The following is a 13,165-nucleotide window of genomic DNA, read 5'->3' on the forward strand; positions in this document are numbered from 1 at the left end:
TCAGCCAGGGAACATTAGGCTTTAAATAACACCAGAAAAAAAAGTATCGCGTGCATAATGCAACTTGGTTCGTGGCTACGCACGCTTCGAACAGCAAACACCAAGTGAAACCAAAGCCCCCAAACCCTCCGAGTCCAGAGGGCCGGAGGGACAATGGAGACCAGCGAACCCATGGAGCACCACGGCCCTCCACCGAAATGTCACCCAACTTCTTCACAGCGAACAAGCCCGCTATTAACCTTCTGCCTCCAAATTCCTTTGCGTTCAGTCATCGGTTTGGCAGGCTCCCCTCTCTCCTTGCCCAACCACGTCCCAGTCGAGTGCTCCCACACACCGGTCCCCTTGGCCCCTCTGTGGCCTCTGACCACAGGCCACCACCCCCAGCTTCCACCCCACAGTGGCCAAGGCACCCTGCCCTCTCGCTTCCTTTCATTCATGTTTGACCTCTGCCACCCTGGACGAGTCCACCTCGAGTCCCACTGTCCTGACTCTCGGTTTACAGAGATCTTCCTCTTCCTGACGCGTCCTGGAAGCCGCTTCTGAGCGTGGGCTGCTCAACACCAGTTCACACTTTGCCTCCATTGCTCCAACCTGTGAGCTTTTACCCACGAGCCCCACGCTCAGCCCGTCCCCCACTTCCTGACTTCTCTTCCCTTTGCAGACGCAATCTCTTTTACACATCCTTGTTCCCTCCCCGTGCCTCTGCCCCGAGGTTACACCTTACTTCAGATCAGTGCTCAACTCAATCCTGGCTTCTTCCCGATAAAGCTGATAATGTCACCAACCTTGACATTTGCCTTAGAAGTTCTCTGATTTTATCCATCCTTAACCTCCTCTGGGGCCCCCCTTACTCAGCTGTTCCTCAGCAGAGCTCTCTGCTCATTGAAAAAGTATATTTCTGAAAACTTCTGGAAAAAAAAATATGGCAGAAATCCCCCCCCCCCTTTTATCTACAATCCTTTTACTTCCAAATGCTAAATATGCATTTTATTAACTTCCAACAGATTCCAATTGAGCAGTTTTTGCTCAGAACGACTGAGTGATATTTTTACGAAAGCCCACTAAAAATGGACGGTTACTCACTATCGATGAGTTTCCCTTTCCTTTTTTCAACAATTCAATAGTGTCATATCCTGAACTGCAACGGAAATTAAGTGTCACCTCTCTCATTCTTCATTTCTAACACAGGCTGAAGGACCGCTCTTGCCCCCAGCACTGGCACTTAACGGCGCTACTACGTTCTGTTGTACCATTATATTTTATATTTTCCTTTAATTTATCTCTACTTCAGCTGATCAAACTAAGTACAGAATTTCCTGCCGGTGCAAAATAAAGCCCAAGCGCCGTACGAGTCTCCACAGAACATATGGCAAAAGGCTATAAAAATATTGTGGGTTTCTCAAAGGAAAGACTACGTGAGACCACGAAAATCTTTTCTGTTTAATGCTTTCCTTTAAGCCTCTTCTGTATGACACCCGGGAGGGAAGATGAATCCTGGCAAGGCAAGGTCTGGATGGAAATGAAGAGACAAAAAGGCTGGCTCGGTCAGGACAAACAGCTCTTTTTCAATAAAACACACTTCAAGGACTCTTGGAGAGTATTTCTAGATGTCTGACACAAGTGAGAGAAAGAGAAACAAATACATGAACCTACAACTATTTCCTGAAAAACAAAGACCCAGGAAGACAAAGCTGCTATTCTTTTCTTTTTATTCTATCCTCGCTATGATAATTGCTCCTGAAAAGACACTTCTTGCTCCGTTCTGAGCTTACGGTTGCTATAGAGATTGCAATTATTCTTTTAAAACTGATTTGGAGTTTGTTTGTGCTTTCATTACCGTAAGATTTCAAACAGTTTAGCACAAGCCTTTAATGGCAGGAAGTTGGCGTGTGTGTGACCGAAGGAGTGGGAATATGTTCTGTGTTGGTATGCAGCACATTTTTAAAATTGCAGCATTTAAGTCTCTGAAATGCAAGTCTTTATTCAAAACTTTCTAAGCATTTAATGGATAATTTACACAGCAAACTGCAATTTTATTGTGGGAGAAGTGGGGGCTGAATTCTCAGAGGAGCATTTAGTGGCAAAGGTCACAGATTTGTATTACAAGTCTGTTTTTCTGACAAAGAACATATTTATACCAAACACTGGATATCACTCATGGATAAAAACCAAACCAAAACAACAACTTGTGTTTCAGGATTAAAGTGACAGCAGAGAGAAATCTTTTGAAACGGTTTTTACCCTGGGATCTCAAAAAGCTTAGCGTATTATTGCCCTTTATATATATAAATATATATGTATGCGCGTCTATATATATACACACACGTAAATACGCACACAAACTTCATAACCTACGAACAGAAAATTACCATTTACCCTTGATATTGTACACGTAACTCCAGGCTAAGCTAAGAGAACGGCCTCAAGAGCACATACGTACCTACAGTGAACCACAACGGGTCCAGCATGGGCAGGATTCAACGTTTTGACTTTTTTCAGGAATTTCAGCATCCCGATAGGTGTGAAAGGCACCCCGAAATCAGGCCAGCTGGTGAAGTGAAGCTGCGTAACGAGCCTCGGAGCTTTACAACCGTCATGAAGCTGCAGGGAACACACAGACTCCGAGTTTGACGTTTCATTTTTCATGCAAAGATTTATAAACAAACTGCTCTGGTTATTTATGACTTTAATTCCTGCAACACTGACAGCCTGACTCACGGATTAGAAGTTTACAGTGCACATAAAATACAAACACAGAGTAAAATTACTATATATTATTAAATTGCATCTTTGCAGTGAAAACTGGAATAATCCCAGGATAGGACTGCAAAGAGTAAGACTCACAGTTGATGTTAATCATGGATCCAATCCTAAACCCCTTTTTTGCTTATAAAATCCTCGTGGCACTTCTTTTAGCAGCCTCAGACGAAAGTCACAAAATTCACTCTAAAGATTCAGGACCTGCGTCGCCATGAGATGCCAAAGGCAAGCATTTGCCGTATCGCCTATGAATAACGACAGAAGGGCTGCACCTCCCACGGCCAACTACTGACAGGTCCGTGATCTGACCTACTCTTCAAGAATCGAAGAGAAGCTACTACAGAAGCAAGGACAGCAGCGCTCAGCATCGTTTCACCTGCCTTCGTTAACCACAAGCTGTCCCTGAGGTTAGAAAGCGTGTCTGTCTCCCAGGCTTTGTCTGTTAGCCAGGGTCAAGGCCGTTTCTTTCAAACTGGAGAAAGACGAGTGGTTTTGTAAGATCTCCATCAGTGGGTAACCAAACCCTACGAACACATACTCGGCAGAGATCACTGAGTGAAATGCAGCCGGGTCCATTCCAGCCCTTCCGCTAACCCACAGCACATACGGCTCTGTACCCTTCCTTCCTTCCCATTCTGCTTTCTGAGCGCAGCTTCTCTGAGCATTTTTATCAGCCGTGCCTTATCAGCGATCACTGCTCATACCAAAGTGATCTGCACGCTCAATCAGCAGATTTCTTCTCTGTTCCGAATCTCTAATGCTGAACGAAGCCATCCTTGTTTTGAGGGGTTCTGAGCTCCCCATGTAGTTCTACACAGCTATCCGTGGTTTACCACCTCTCGCCAGCCCGCGTTGTCTTCAGTCTTCAATGTGAATTAGAACGTCATCGCACCGCACACACAGCAGCCCTCCCTTTAGGGGGTGAAGATCTCTAGCAATTTGCTACTACAAGGCTACGGACTGTGGACAAGAGCAAAGTCATCCCCACCATCACCCTTGTGATCTAAAGCCTTAACTTGTGTTGGAGACCAAGGCTACAACAGAAATCAAGCTGCAACGCTGGCTGGCATTGGCCAACTAATAATCACAGACTACTCCAAATACCCAAACATATCCAAATTCACTCATCTGTCCCAAAAAAGGTCAAGACACTGCTCCTGTGCTCCCTCCCCGACAGTCACAAGGAATGACTTTCCGTAGCCCTTGGCTATAGGCAAGAAGAAATGGAGCAGACCTCCTTGCAATCCACTGACCTGTAGGGATGTTGCGTCTGCCCTCCTGCAGAGCTTCTCCCCTGCGCAGGAGAGGGATCACGCCTTTCTCCATTTGCAAATCTGTTTAACTAATTTCCCTGAATTTCTTTTAAGCAAAATATTTGACATTGTGACAATTTGCTTTAAAAATTAAAACAAAGACCCAGCAAGAGCCTTATCGCTACTTACCGACTGGACGCAGAACTTGCGGATGGTGTAGTCCACCAGAACTATGCAATCTTCCACTGACACGCGGATGTTTCCGTAAGTCCAGCACCCTTGGTCAGGCCAATACTGATGACATTTTTCCTATACAAACATACAGTTTTTTGTTTTCATTGTCGGTAACTCATAAAACGATGAGTTTATTAAGTATGTGTATGAGCATGCAGAGTTTCTCATCTGGAACAACACGGGTTTAACGCTTTGCTTGTGATACTGATGCTTAAATTTATGCAGAGAAGGTGAGAATAGCTTTGAAGTTGTTTTTTTAACCTAGGCAGACCTAAATAGCTTTGGTTTGGGTTTTTTTTGGTTTTGTTTTGGTTTATGTTTTGTTTTTTTGGCGTTTTGGTTGGGTTTTTTGTTTGTTTGTTTGTTTTTTGTTAGGGGGTGCCTAACTGTGGGGACTGTGATGTTTTAGAATCATAGAACTGCCCAGGTTGGAAGGGACCTTTCAGATCATTGAGTCCAACCACCAACCCAAAGCTGCCAAAGCCACCACTACCCCACGTCCCTCAGCACCACGTCTGCCCGGCTTTTAAATCCCTCCAGGGATGATGATTCCACCACTGCCCTGGGCAGCCTGTTCCAGTGCTTGATAACCCTTTCAGTGAAGAAATTTTTCCTAATCTCTGTCCTAAACCTCCCCTGGTGCAACTTGAGGCTGTTTCCTCTCGTCCTATTGCCTATATATATGATGGACAAAATGAGCTATCAGAATTTTTTCCTCAAGATATACGCGTATAACTTTGAATTTTGGAAATTAAAAGTACATTTATGAGCAGCAGCTCAGATGCGCTAAGAGGGACTGGAGAAGGAAGTGGTCAGAGGCGCGACTGGCCAGAGGCTGAGCAGCCACAACTGCTTTTGGAGCACGCTCTCACAGAGACATCCCAGAGCTAACTGAAAGCTCTTTACCTCTTTTCTTTCTTTCAGGTTGGTTAACATGACGATAACGGCCGACTTCTGCTCCCATATCATCCTCCAGAAATCATTGACTGTTTCTTGCTTGGGTCCTGCAGACAGCACATACTTTTGCTCAAGACGGGTGATGGAGACCGGCATGAAAACCCCCAGCCCCTGCGCACTGGGTGCTCACCCAGATCTGTGTTTACTACAGACTGCGCAGGTTTCAAATATACCACATATTTCTTAAAAAAAAAAAAATCATATTTTCTTTTATACAATCATATGCACTCAAATCTACATTTCTAGAAGATCATAGAATGGTTAGAGTTGGAAGGGATCTTAAAGATCATCTCATTCCAATCCCCCTGCCCTGGGCAGGGACACCTCCCACCAGCCCAGGTTGCTCCAAGCCCCGTCCAGCCTGGCCTTGAACCCCTCCAGGGATGGGGCAGCCACAGCTGCTCTGGGCAGCCTGGGCCGGTGGCTCACCGCCCTCACAGCAAACAATTTCTGCCTCAGATCTCATCTCAATCTCCCCTCTTTCAGCTTGAAATCGTTCCCCTCCATCCTATCATTACACTCCCTGATCCAGAGTCCCTCCCCATCTCTCCTGCAGGCCCCCTTCAGGTACTGGAAGGCTGCTATCCGGTCTCCCCGGATACCTCCTCTCTTGAAGTATTATTAATGCTCTTTTAAGCCGGCTACGGCAGGAGCATCGTTTGGGATTTCTACTTTGCAGCTCTCCCCCGTGCCAAGGACCACAATGAACCACTCTGGGGAAGCAGCTCACCATTCTGGGCAGGACAGGGGTATTTTTTTAAGGGCAGGGGCAGCTATCTCGTCGTGTTTGGGATCACGGTAACAAAGTTCACAAAATTTGCAACTAAATACAGCATAAGAATTTATGTGAAAGTGCTAATTTCTGTATCAGGGCTGCGTAGACAGACTGTACTATCAAGGGACACCATTTTTCAACCTCCCAGCAAACAGATGAAAAAAGAAGAGGTGCAAAGCAGGGGTGGAGGGAGGAAGGCACATCTCTCTGCTCAGAGCACTATCTGCAGGTCTAAAGGCCGTGAGTTACCTCACGCTCGCTTTAATTTCATCTAAACCATAGCCTCTAAATCCCACCTCGCATTTGGCCACGTTCCGCAGCTGAAAATAACCTTTAAAACACATCTATAATTAAATACATACGGCCATCGGATGTACAGAATAGAGAAATGAGAATAAATTACCTTGTGCTGCAATGAATTTATTCTTTTCTTTATAACCCTACGGAAACAAATATCATAGCAGTTAAAAGATGAAAAGCCAACGTACACTAGCAAGAAAATACTTATTTAATTCACAGTCAAAGTTTGCAGCTTGGCCAACAGTGGACAACTGTCAACTTACATCTATATATGAGGCGTTAATGTAGTCTGAAGGTGCGACTCCATCGATTTGTGTCAAAATCACTCTGGAATGATCATCTGGAAGAAAAATAAAACACATTGCAAACACACTTGCATGTTAATCAATCTGCAATATGTTAGAATCACAGAATCATAGAATGGTTTGGGTGGGAAGGGACCTTAAAGGCCACCCAGTGCCACCCCCCTGCCCTGGGCAGGGACACCTCCCACCAGCCCAGGTTGCTCCAAGCCCCGGCCAACCTGGCCTTGAACCCCTCCAGGGATGGGGCAGCCACAGCTGCTCTGGGCAACCTGGGCCAGGGGCTCACCGCCCTCACAGCAAACAATTTCTTCCTAATATCCATCTCAGTCTCCCCTCTTGCAGTTTGAAATCGTTCCCCCCCATCCTATCATTACACTCCCTGCTCCAGAGTCCCTCCCCGGCCTTCCTGGAGCCCCTTTAGGGACTGGAAGGCTGCTATAAGGTCTCCCCGGAGCCTTCTCTTCTCCAGGCTGAGAAGTTACTTCCTCACAAGCCAGGCTAAGCACACGCTTCCCAAAGCAGCGCTCTCCTGCATTGCTCCAATTTCTTCGCAAACCTCTTACTTTGCTCCCACACCTGGAGGTCACCGGGACTGCAGCTCTGCCATACTGGAAGACCAAACTTCACCATATTTGATTGCCCAAAACTAACCTGAGACACTAAAATATCCACTTGACACAAGTGTAGTTTGGTAGAACCCCGGGAGAGCTAAGGCTTTGTAGCGCAGCACCTGATAACGCTACACAAAAACCAAAGAGGAGATGATCAATACTAGCCACGTGCCACAGAACAGACACGTTTTGCACGTACAACGTATGAAGAACGTCTGTGATCAGTGAAATTATACTACTTGAGTATTTTCAGCAAACGAACACGATTACCAGCATGCTCAGAGTCAATTATGTGATTTAAAAGAAAAGGTAATGTCTTACACGGCAGGATGTTAGGATATCTATTTTTCTCCCTGTTTTCTTCCTTATTGGCCATTTCAAATGTTCCCTGCACATATCCAGGTGTTAATGACTGAAAAAAAAAAAAAAGGAAAGAAAAAGATACAAAACTCAATATGTTTGGAAACAGCTAACTCTTCACTGCACGGGGCTCAGGAAAAATCTGCATTTATACATGTTGCCTTGCATCCAACAGAATTATACATACTTTATTTTTTTTCCCGGAAGAACTTTCATCACTCTATAACAGGAAACCACGTCCTGGCAGATTTCATTACAGAAAACGAGTTCAGCAGTTTTGGGGAAAAGAAAAAAAAAAAGAAAAAAAAAAGGAAAAAAAAAAAGGGTATTTTTTCCACCAGAGATCACAGTTATTTAGAAAATTGTTAAACTTCGAGCTGCTGCTGTAAGCTGCCATCTGCCGCGGTGATTCACAGCGCCGTGACCCAGCCGCGCGGATGCGCCGCTCGCGCCAGCCCGACTCCGACAGCTACTTTTAGCAATAACAGTTGGTTCAATAACATAAATAGAGTCTGATTGTTAATAAGCTCCCGGCTAAGAACATTAAATATCAAACATTTTGCCCAGATCCACAGGTGAGGGCCCAGTGCTGGCAGAAAAGGAGGAAGGAAAAATGAATAAATCCCAATTCTTTTACGCTGAAAGTCGCTGTATGAGGACAAGTCAAATTCTGCAAGTAATCAGCAAGATCTAAGACTGCAGATAAATATATTCAAGCTTAAAAAAAACTCTTGCAGAGCAATCAAATGAAAGGAAGAAATGGAGAGGAAGAGGGTGACGATGAAAACAAGGAGGTGCTTGATGCGGAACCCCTCCACCACCATGGCAGAAGCTGCTGAGATACCACCACCACCGAGCTTGGGCTGTGGCGGAGAGATGGGGGCAAGGGGAGAGTTGGGAAAGGCAACATCCACCAAGGGACACGGCAAGAGGCTCCTGCCCTGAGCTTTTAGCTGCCCCCTCACTGTAAATGGGGTAAACGAGAACGGAGTCTCATTCGCTTTCTTGTACTGAACTCCTAAAAAAACCCCAGTGTCAGAAGGTTGGATCCCACCGAGGTAAAATCCCAGCAGTAAAATCCCCCCAACCACCTTTTCCCACCCTTCTCCTATCTCCCACAGCCCAGTCTGAGTCATGTACGGGATGGGAAAAAACCAGTAACCGACCGTACGGCTTAAAGCAACTACCCCCGCTTGCCTGGCAGAGAGCAGGGCTTGGAGTTTCCCCTTAAAGGCAGCAATCCGTGTTGTCAGGGTGACATAGGATAAAACGGGGGGTGCGGGGAGGACTTCACCACCACAGAGGAAATGGCAACGTGCATTTGTGGGTTTGCTTTTTGTTGTTTCACTTAAACGTGTGAATGTAAGTAAAAGAAAGGAGAGAGGAGGTTAAAAAAAAAAAGAGTTGAAGAAGAAAGCTGCTTTTAGCAAACTGCTTAATTCCTTATTTGAATGAAGGCCATGTTTTTGCTAATTAAAATACATTTACAATTTAGAAAACACAGAAACTTAATTTACGTTTTGCATAAAAAGAAATAATTAACACTTCAAACATGGTTTCTTCAAACTTCAAAAGTCAGGCAACGTATTCCCAATAAACACACACACGAGTTCCGCATCTTCCTGTGAAAAATGCATGAAAAGTAATTATCTCTGGCAAAAAAAAAAATCCTCTGCTCCTCACTCCCGCAAGGCCCTGACATCTCCGCTAGAAACCTCCTACTGTCCCGCTGCCCTGCTTGAAGCGGGTTTTGGACCCCGCTGCAAGGACACAGCCCGTTTCGCTGCTCCCACCCATCCTCAGAGGGGAGGATGTGATTCATCGAGGATGCGCTTCATCACGTCCTTCCCAGCACCCCGTGAATCACGAGGAGCCCATGAGTCTCGGTGGCGCTGGGTCATCTGCTGCCACCGCAGCCTTATCTGCTCCCACCTGGCAGGGATCCGAACAGCTCTGACGGTTCCAACAGGCTCGACCTACCCCAGCACCGGCTCCTTTTTATCACCGAATGAATGGCAGGGACATCTTACTCAAGTCAAAATTAAAATTTCAAAAAGCAAAAGTCAAAATTAAAATTAAATTTTAAAAAAGTCAAAATTTCAAAAGCGAATGCTTAACAGGAAGGTTTTCAAACTTGACTCTGAAAATCGAGGCAATAAGCTAGCCATCACAAACTTCGAGCATCAAGCTCACCTTGTGTTACAGATGATAAATAGAGGTAAGACTTATCTGGAGGGACCATACAGAAAGGAATATTTTATTTTTTAATTTACTTTCTTTTTTTCCTGTGAAGAAAGAACACATCCTTTTTAGTGCTCTGTGCTCACTAAGAAATCGAATAATAAAAAAAATAACGAGGCAACTGAGAATAGAAGCAGCCTCTGCTATTTTGGCTACTGTACAAGTGCAACAAGTGCAAGCTACTACTTAAGGGTAATTTAGGCTCTAAGCATAAAACCAAAAGTATTGAAGAACACCATTAGGCACATAAATCTACGAGAACTGCGCTCAAAAATCCTTTCTATCTGCTACGTGTCTTTGTCTGTCAGCACTTGCTTTATTTTTCTTTTCACCAGAAAAATCAATTGGGACCTGACTTCTTCTTACCCTCCGGGGCAGGGGGCTGGAACTTGATCTTTATGGTCCCTTCCAACCCAAACCATTCTATGATTCTTTATCTGGTGCATGTGCCTGGCCACCGCTGGCTCATGGGACTCACCATTTTCAGCCTAAATCTGTTTCAAATTCGCGATGGAGACCCTATATCTGCGTTCCCGGAGATGCCTGATCCCTGACGTGTCAGACCAGGCCATGTCAAGCAAGCACCGCAGCGGGCAGAGACGCCCATCCGCTGAGCATCCCCAGCCCCCGGCTGCAGTGGGGCCCCACCGCAGCTCAGCAGCTCCCGTCCAGAGAATCAGAGAATGGTTTGGGTTGGAAGGGACCTTAAGGGGGGGAAGTGACCGTCCCCCTGTACTTGGCACTGGGGAGGCCCCACCTCAAGTGCTGTGTCCAGCTTTGGGCCCCTCACCACAAGACAGACACCGAGGGGCCGGAGCGTGTCCAGAGAAGGGCAACGGAGCTGGTGAGGGGTCTGGAGCACAAGTCCTGTGAGGAGCGGCTGAGGGAGCTGGGGGTGTTCAGCCTGGAGAAAAGGGGGCTGAGGGGAGACCTTCTCGCTCCCTACAGCTCCCTGAAAGGAGGGGGCAGCCAGGGGGGGTCGGGCTCTTCTTCCAAGGAACAGGCCACGGGACGAGAGGAAACGGCCTCCAGTTGTGCCAGGGGAGGTTTAGGATGGATATTAGGAAAAATTTCTTCACCAAAAGGGTTGTCAAGCATTGGAAGAGGCTGCCCAGGGCAGTGGTGGAGGCACCATCCCTGGAGGGATTTAAAAGCCGGGCAGACGTGGTGGTGAGGGACATGGGGTAGTGATGGCTTTTGTCAGAGTTGGGTTGATGGTTGGACTCGGTGATCTGAAAGGTCCCTTCCAACCTGGGCAATTCTATGATTCCATAAAGACCACCTAGTTCCAACATCCCTTGTCCTGGGCAAAGACACCTCCCACTAGACCATGTTGCTTAAATCCAACAGCTTTGGACCCATCTAAAAACCTGCAGGATTTAGCAGCTATGGCTTCGAGGGGCGAATACAGGTGGTGGGAGGATGGAGCTGAGGACGCTCTGAAGGTGAGGTTGTCACATAGATGCCTTGGTGCCAAAGGGTCCCGAGTTCTCCACCCCTTTCCCTCCAGCGCTGCAATAACAGGCTGCTGTTTGTCAGCTTTCCTGGTTTATCCTACAATATCCATCACCCCGATTTTCAGCTGTCTTTCACCCTCTCCTCCCCTCTCAGGCTTGAGCAAACAGTTCCTGTATGCACACAAGCAGCCACAGGAGATAAGAGTAAGGAAATAAACCCACATCAAGCGCCACACAGACTTTCTATACCATCACCCCCCACCACTGCTCAGACTGCTCACTTTTGGGGGCCGGACCCCAGTTTTCAGACTTTTGTGCAGACAGAAAATCACACGCTCACAGCACGGTGCAGAAAATGATCCCAGCAACACAGGTTTTGAGAATAAAAATAGATGGCTTCTTTCGCTCCTAACCGCGGAACGAATTAATCAGGAGAGTCAAAATTCACGAGCGCGCATCTCGTCAAATTAGTTTTCACATTCGTTTTGTCGACTTCGATAAATATCTCCACAATGCTCCCTCTCTGATAAGGCAAAGAAATTATGTGTTTTAAATATATCATCAAACAAATTGCAGATATATATGTGCTACCAATTAAGAAGGTAACTTAACAGACTGTCTAATCAATGTGTGCATCGGCTTTGACAACTCCGTCTTTGACATTTAAGCTACTGCTCCGTGCAACTTGCTTCTGCTGTTAAGGGAAGTGAAAAGAAATAATAAAAGTATGGAAAAGGCCCCGAATGCAGACATGTGAGAGCAGACTCAGCGCACCGGGTTCCTCCGTAGAAACCAGCTTTGCAGCACCTCGCTGCAGGCTCCGGTTAAGACTCATCTACACGACCGACCACACGTGACTAAAGCTCGGCTTACGGGTAGGAAATAAAATCTTTCTGACCAAGGCAACGCTTTAAAGAAAAACCCTTAAAGTTGAGACACTTCATAGAAACGTATGGGCTAGGGCACAGGGCGCTGCAAAAAGGGAAGGGGTGGGATGATAGCAAAGCGCAAAAGGTCAAATTGCCAAAAACCCCCCAAAAAACTCAAACCTCACTAGGGCAATATGAAAGGCCACACTGTGTCTTCTCCTCTAAGTACTTCCCATAGAGGTGAGACACTCAGACTCCCAAAAAAACCCTCCTCCACCACCACCAAGAAAATCAATGCTAAAGAGGTTCTTATTCAACTTTCCTCTCCTTCAGCTTTCAGGCAAACACTAAAGACCTCCTTTAAGTGTTAGCACATGTCAAACAGTTTATATACTATCAATTTGGCATCACCATATCATAAAGCAGTTAATGTTCCAGATTTTGTCCAGGTAAAGGGTTACCACGCGTGACAGAGCGCATAGGAACAGCACCAGCACATTCGCCCCGCAAGTGCTGAGATACCAGCATCACGCACCGAACGTTTTTAAAACATTTTTAAAGAATTGGTAGTATTTGCAGGCGTTCTGATTTGCCCCCCGCTTTTTGCCATGCAGCCATCCACTCCACGTGGGAGAACTTACATTAAACTCCTCCCGGAAGAGCTTCCCTTCGTCCGCCGATCGCATCCGTATCTCCTCTTCCAGGTTTTCTACTGGAATAGGGAAATACTTCTTTGGGCCCGAGGGAGACCTACTGAGCAGCATCACCCGTTGCTGTTCTGTCAGTACAAGGAGAGTACGTGTTACAGGCATGTCCAGAGCAACAAGCTACTTCCAGCTACAAACTAATTGTTATGCTGGAAGATGCCAAAACATACTTCTCACACAAGACTTCAATCAGTGATAAAGCTGATTTAAATAAAATAAAATAAAAAAACCCCAAACAACAAAACCACAGGCCAAGTAGTTGCTTTGGGAACATAATAAATTCAAGTAGAACCACTATTAGTAAAACTCATGATTTCTGTATTTACACCGGATAAA

General features: G+C 46.0%; 1 protein-coding gene across 8 annotated transcripts in view; it reads right to left on the reverse strand.

Moving 5' to 3' along the window:
* The window catches only part of PTPRE (protein tyrosine phosphatase receptor type E), a 108,725-nt gene that overhangs the window by 14,678 nt on the left and 80,882 nt on the right, over window positions 1–13,165 (reverse strand). For all 8 annotated transcript variants that reach the window (XM_063338280.1, XM_063338279.1, XM_063338282.1 and 5 more), the window contains 7 exons: window positions 12,764–12,900; window positions 7,517–7,607; window positions 6,543–6,619; window positions 6,383–6,419; window positions 5,154–5,251; window positions 4,203–4,322; window positions 2,441–2,601 (listed from right to left, as the gene is read on the reverse strand). In XM_063338280.1, the coding sequence (XP_063194350.1) occupies window positions 2,441–2,601; window positions 4,203–4,322; window positions 5,154–5,251; window positions 6,383–6,419; window positions 6,543–6,619; window positions 7,517–7,607; window positions 12,764–12,900 (721 nt within the window). The remainder of the gene's footprint in view (window positions 1–2,440; window positions 2,602–4,202; window positions 4,323–5,153; window positions 5,252–6,382; window positions 6,420–6,542; window positions 6,620–7,516; window positions 7,608–12,763; window positions 12,901–13,165) is intronic.

The sequence above is a fragment of the Chroicocephalus ridibundus genome, chromosome 6 (genome assembly GCF_963924245.1).
Source record: "Chroicocephalus ridibundus chromosome 6, bChrRid1.1, whole genome shotgun sequence".
Taxonomy (NCBI): domain Eukaryota; kingdom Metazoa; phylum Chordata; class Aves; order Charadriiformes; family Laridae; genus Chroicocephalus; species Chroicocephalus ridibundus.